The 6,512-nt window shown below is 44.1% G+C and overlaps 1 protein-coding gene across 1 annotated transcript; it reads left to right on the plus strand.

Moving 5' to 3' along the window:
* The first annotated feature begins 2,352 nt into the window (after positions 1-2,352).
* LOC115924320 (uncharacterized protein K02A2.6-like) lies at positions 2,353-6,512 on the plus strand. Its single transcript, XM_030986442.1, has 2 exons — positions 2,353-3,286; positions 3,514-6,512. Exons 1-2 carry the CDS (start codon positions 2,353-2,355, stop codon positions 6,510-6,512), a joined length of 3,933 nt encoding a protein of 1,310 aa, XP_030842302.1.

Consider the following 6,512-nt stretch of genomic DNA (forward strand, 5'->3'; position numbering starts at 1 on the left):
ATTGTAATGCTTAAAACAAGAGATGGCGCTAGACCTTTTTTTTTTTTAGACAAGGCCAAGGGGACTCAACCACTATAGTAGTTTCAGTTCTGTGGATCGTATGATCGAATATCTCTGTTTTGAGGGATAAACAAATCTCAATGAAGATCTGTACACAAATTAGCGATACACGGTCTTGCTTTAATGTTTTAAACAACAAATGCTTAACCAATTTTTGCAGAGCTAATTAAAGAACGTTTTGAAGAAAGCGACGAAAGACTGAATATGCTTGAAAACTTTACATTACTGTGTATCTACTGTACTTTTCAATTTGACATGCATGCTGGCGTATATGGGGGAGGGGGAGGGTGCAGTAATGCTGCAGCCAAAAAGAGCGCCATCAAAATAACTCACTCAAAATAAAAGGAGTCAAAGCAGAAAGGAATACAAGTCAAAGGAAATGCTACGCTCCCTCAAGAGTTTACGCCGTAAATTTGTAGGATATATTCTTTAAAATATCATAATTTCTTAGTTAAAATCTAATTAAGAGCTGATAGTCTGAATTAATCATCATCATCTCTGCCACCACCATCATCATCATTGTCATCATCGTCGTCGCCATTACCACTGTCATCATCGTCAACACCATATTCACTATCAGTAAGAATAATAATAATAATAATAACGTTTTTTATTTACCCAGGGTAGCCACTTCAGTTATGAAACTAGCTGCTCTTCCAGCGGGCCCTGCATAACATATTATGTTATTACTAACCTTCTCCAATGTAATATGCTGAACGCCTAGCTAGAAGGCAGAAGGTCCCATTGTTATAAGTCTTTGGTATGACTCGGCCGGGGTTCGAACCCACGACCTCCCGTTCATGAGGTGGGCGCTCTAACCACTGAGCCACCATGTTTATAGGCCTATTGCGCAAGACTGCTTGTGCTGCGGCAAATAAATGATTCTGCTGCTATCATAAAATTCGTGTCCAAACAACTCTTAAAACGCAAATTCATGATTTCATTAAAGGTAAAGACCCGACCGGTAGTGATAAAATCGCGGCTCAAGGGTTTTGGGAGCAAAACATCCATTCAATATTCTTTAAATATTGCCTTTAGAGGTTTAGATGGCAATACTTCAACCTAAATTCGCAAAAAAAGCAATATGCCCAAATGTTCAATGTGCATTCGCGATATCTATCCAGGTCGGATCGATATGATAAATTCGCAAAAAAAGCAATATGCCCAAATGTTCAATGTGCAATATGCCCAAATGTTCAAGTGCATTCGCGATATCTATCCAGGTCGGATCGATATGATAATTTATCAAATTATTATAGTAGGCGGTTTCCCGGCAAAATTTGTATCGTCACGTATTAGTAAAAACATATCCTTTCACACGATTGATATATGGAGGTTTCATTTCATTTTTTTTTTGGAGAGGGGAGCGTTTCCAAAACTGGGATAGTACAGCTACTGGATCTTGTGGGACGAAGGTCCAAAGCATGCAGTACCGTCCAACGGTCACAACCAGCTCTCGATATTAAAGTGGTCTACCGCTATCTCTTGTTTAATAAATTATAGCGACGGGTAAATTGTGTCTTTTGCCGTGTAGCATTGTCCCCAACCCAGTTAATTATAAAGTCTGGGTATAAAGTACTCTCATTTTTATACCCGGATTTATAGATGCACTTAAAAAGCCAATTGGTGTAATCCTTCCCCATAGAAAGAGCAATTAATGCATTCATAATCCACTTCCCAGGAAAGACCACCTCTCATGGTAAGCTCCTTACATAAAACTGCCAAGTATTCTATTGTTCTGGCAGGCCCATTTATGCCCTTGTTTTGGTGGCCCTCATTCATGTCATTGTCCCTTTGACACAATGACCAATGTAACCCACCCTCATATTACATGTATCCGTCTTTATACATATTACATGTTCTGACTTTCAAGGGGAGAGTTGAGTTTTTATCACCATACGATCAAGACCCTTGATCTTTAGCTGGCTCTCTCTTCATCTTGTGTTTTACATAATTATGTGAAAGACTGATTTGATTCTCCAAAGTTTGGAGATAATAAATACTCTCACATTATGACTCCGGAATTACAAGCCTCTCCCTGTGTCATGATAATGAATATGTATCAGATTATGCAAATGTGACACCTGTGACCTCAGGAGGTCAGATCGCATGTGCGCGATGTATATGCGATACGCGTGACTTGATACCCAGTGCGGGGAATAAACACCAGACTATGGTTTATGGAATTCAACTACTTTGTTAGTTTGTTTGCACTTAATATGTGACATTGGCGACGAGGATTAATGTTTCTTGGATGTTGAATCTGTGGCTACGAGCTGGAAAAGTTTCAACATGGCATTCGCTGGAGCGGAATTGTTAGCGCTTCGAGGAGTTCCACACTTCGATCCGACGGGTGGTGCAAGTATTGTCAGCGGCAAGTGGAAAGCTTGGCTTGAAGAGTTTGAAGCCTACGCCGATAGTCGCGGCCTGTTTCTGGACGGATGTACGCTGGCCCAGGAGGCTCAACGGAGAGCACTGTTGCTGTACACTGCGGGGCCTGTGGTAAGGGAGACTTTCAAAACACTTCCCAATAAAGGAGAGAGGAATGAGTATCAAAAAGCCACAGATGCCCTCAATGCTCATTATGTTGTCAAACCTAATGCTACGTTTCAAAGACATTTGTTCAGGAAAACAAAGCAGGAAGATGGTGAAACGGTTGCCCAATTTGTTACCAAATTACGACAGGTTGCTATTGGATGCAATTTCGTAGCTGGGGATGTAGAAAACCAAATTCTTGACCAAGTAGTTCAGTACTGCAGAGCTGATAAACTTCGCAGGAGAATGCTGGAGAAAGGAGGTGAGCTCAAGTTAAATGATGCATTGTCCATGGCTGCTGCTCTAGAAGCTGTTGAAGGTCAATTTAACTCCATGTCATTGAGAGAGAGAGAAAGGCCTAGAGCTGGTGGACAAGTTCAAGTGAACCAAGTATCGTATGAGAATGACAGAAAAAAGAATTTGGAATGCTACCGATGTGGGAACAAAGGACATTTTGGGAAGGATGCATCATGTCCAGCCAAAGGAAAGATCTGTCGGAAATGTGGAGGCCAAAACCACTTTGCGACGATGTGCAAAAGTAAGGCCAAGAGCACAAGTGAGGCGAGAGGAAAATTCAGAGATGGGAAGTCCAGAGATGGAAAGAAGTATAAAATAAGAATAGAGTTCGCCAAGTGGAAGGTGAACCCGGACATGATAGTGATGATGACAACAGCCGTGGCCGTGATCAGAGGTACTATCAATTTGCTGTGAATGGTGATCATGAGAAAGTCCCAATAATCATTGGAGGTGTCACAGTCCCAGTGATAGTAGATTCGGGAAGTGATTGCAATGTAATAGATCAGATATTGTGGGAGAAACTGAAGAAGGACAAAATCATCTGCAAATCTACTAAGAGTACCAAGAGGCTTTATCCGTACACATCACAGATACCATTAACAACTGTTGGATGTTTCACAGCCACCGTAGAAGTTGGCAAGATGAAGTCGACTGCAGAGTTTGTTGTCATCAAAGAAAAGGGAGAACCTTTACTGAGCAAACATACGTCTAGAGAGCTGGGAGTGCTCCAGGTGGGAATTGTACATGTAAATGCGGTACAGAGTTATGCAGGTTTAAAGCAGGAGTTTGAAGCAGTCTTCAAAGGAGTTGGGAAGTTGAAGGGCCGACAGGTGCGGTTAGCAGTGGATGAAACGGTGAAGCCAGTGGCCCAGCCTGTGCGAAGGACTCCATTTGGACTGAGAAAGAAGGTGGAGATGAAGATCGCGGAATTGATCGATCTTGACATCATTGAGCCAGTTGAACGCTCCACGCCATGGGTTAGCCCAGTTGTCATAGTTCCAAAGAGAAATGACGAAATTAGACTTTGTATCGATATGCGGAGAGTTAACGAAGCAATCATAAGAGAACGTCACCCCATTCCCACTATTGAGGAAGTCCTACAGGAGCTGTCGATTAGCAAGGTCTTTTCGAAAATAGACCTGAAGTGGGGGTACCACCAACTGGAGTTACATCCGGAGTCTAGAGAGGTGACAACCTTTGTCACTCATTGTGGGTTGTTCCGCTATAAGAGACTGTTGTTCGGAATCAATGCTGCTCCAGAGATTTATCAATATGAGATACACAGAGTGATAGCTGGGATAGAAGGAGCTGCGAACATATCAGATGACATCATTGTGCATGCATCGACCCAGAAAGAGCATGACAAGAGGTTGAAGCAGGTGCTTGGCAGACTGCGGGACGCAGGACTTACTGCAAATGCAGAAAAGTGTAAGTTTGGTGTCTCTGAGTTGGACTTCATGGGGCACAGACTGACTAGCGAGGGACTCAACCCAGGATTGGCCAAGGTGAAAGCAATTGCAGAGGCCCGTGAACCCCAGACTGCAACTGAGATGAGAAGTTTCTTGGGGCTAGTCAACTACTGCGCAAAGTTCATTCCGAACTTTGCTACATTGGCAGATCCACTGAGAAAGCTGACCAGAAAGGACACGCCATTTCAATTTGGTCATGAACAACAACAAGCGTTTAAGGCGCTGAAGGAAAGCTTAATGAGTGCAGAGACCCTGGGCTACTATGATCTAAATGCACCGACAAAGGTCATAGCGGATGCCAGTCCAGTTGGCTTAGGAGCAGTGCTGGTGCAGGTGCATGCTGATGGCCCGAGGATAGTAGCATATGCCAGCCGCTCGTTAAGTAACGTTGAAAGGAGATACTCTCAGACGGAGAAAGAAGCCCTTGGACTTGTGTGGGCTTGTGAAAGATTCCATGCGTACCTGTATGGAATAGAGTTTGATCTAGTGACTGATCACAAACCGCTTGAAGTCATTTATTCACCGAGATCTAAGCCATGTGCGAGAATAGAGCGGTGGGTTCTGAGGCTTCAACAGTACAAGTACAGGGTAGTCCACATCGCAGGAAAGTCCAACATAGCAGATCCATTGTCAAGATTGCTGAAGGATGATCAACCGAGAGAAACTTCTGTGTTGGAAACAGAAGCAGAGAGCTTTGTGCGTTTTGTGGCAGTCCAGTCAACGCCAGGTGCGGTGACAACGAAGGAAGTCGAAAGAGAATCTGAACATGATCCTGAACTCGAAGTTATCAGAGAGTGTATTCACAGTGGACAATGGGATGATTGTCCATATAAAGCATACATTCCCATCAAGGATGAACTCTGTATAATTGGTCAGTGTGTGCTGAGAGGTAGCAGATTGGTGATTCCACAGGCACAGAGGCCAAAGATGGTGTCATTAGCTCACGAAGGACACCTGGGCATTGTTGGCACCAAACAGAATTTGAGAACCAAGGTATGGTGGCCAGGATGTGAGAAAGATGCAGAGAAATTCGTCAAGACTTGTCATGGTTGCCAAATCACAAGCAGGGGTAATCCACCAGAACCAATTCGAAGTACTATGTTGCCAACAGGACCTTGGGTGGATGTAGCTGTTGATTTCCTAGGACCACTTCCGACAGGAGAATCTATACTTGTGGTAGTTGATTATTATAGCAGATACTACGAGTATGCAATCATGAAATCAACCACTGCAGAGAAGACAGTCAAAGCCCTGGCTGAAATCTTTGGCAGACATGGGTTACCTGTGACGTTATACTCAGACAATGGACCCCAGTTCATCTCAGAAGTTTTCGCAGAGTACATGAACATTACAGGAATTCACCACCATCGGGTGACTCCTAAATGGCCCCAAGCCAACGGCGAGGTCGAAAGACAGAACCAGAGTATAGTGAAAAGGCTTAGAATTGCACAGGCAGAAGGCAAGGATTGGAAAGAGGCCTTGCTGACTTACGTCGCGGTCTACCGGGCTAGTACTCATTCGACAACGGGAAAAAGCCCGGCAGAAGTGTTGTTCGGGAGAAAGATCCGAACTAAACTACCACAAATCCAGGACATTAGTGAGGATCAGGAACTCAGAGACAGGGACCTCCAAATGAAAAGTGGTGCAAAACACTATGCAGATCTGAAGAGGGGAGCCGTACATTCTGACATAGTGCCAGGAGATAAGGTGATAGTAAGACGTGATGAAAGGAGGAAACTAGACACGCCATACTTTAGCCAGCCATACACAGTGACAGCAAGAACAGGAAGTATGGTAACTGTGAAATCTCCTGACGGAGTCCTGTATAATAGGAATGTATCAAGTGTAAAAAGATACATGTCCCGAGACACTCATAACGAAGCTGCCAATCCAGAGAGGACAGACGGCAATCCTGAGGCGGTGACCGGTATTCCTGAAGGGTCGGACGGTAATCCTGAGGCGGAGACCAGTACTCCTGAGGCGGTGACCAGAGATCCAGACTCAGAGGCAGCAAGCAACACATCAGGCGGTGACCAGAGACATCAAGATGGTGATACCCAAGCAGAGACAACAAACACCAACGCTCCTATGGCAGCTAGTAGACCACAACGCCAGAGAAGATTCCCTAAGCGATATGATGATTTTGTGTGA

Source organism: Strongylocentrotus purpuratus, unplaced genomic scaffold (genome assembly GCF_000002235.5).
Source record: "Strongylocentrotus purpuratus isolate Spur 01 unplaced genomic scaffold, Spur_5.0 spur5_scaffold_15, whole genome shotgun sequence".
Lineage (NCBI taxonomy): Eukaryota > Metazoa > Echinodermata > Echinoidea > Camarodonta > Strongylocentrotidae > Strongylocentrotus > Strongylocentrotus purpuratus.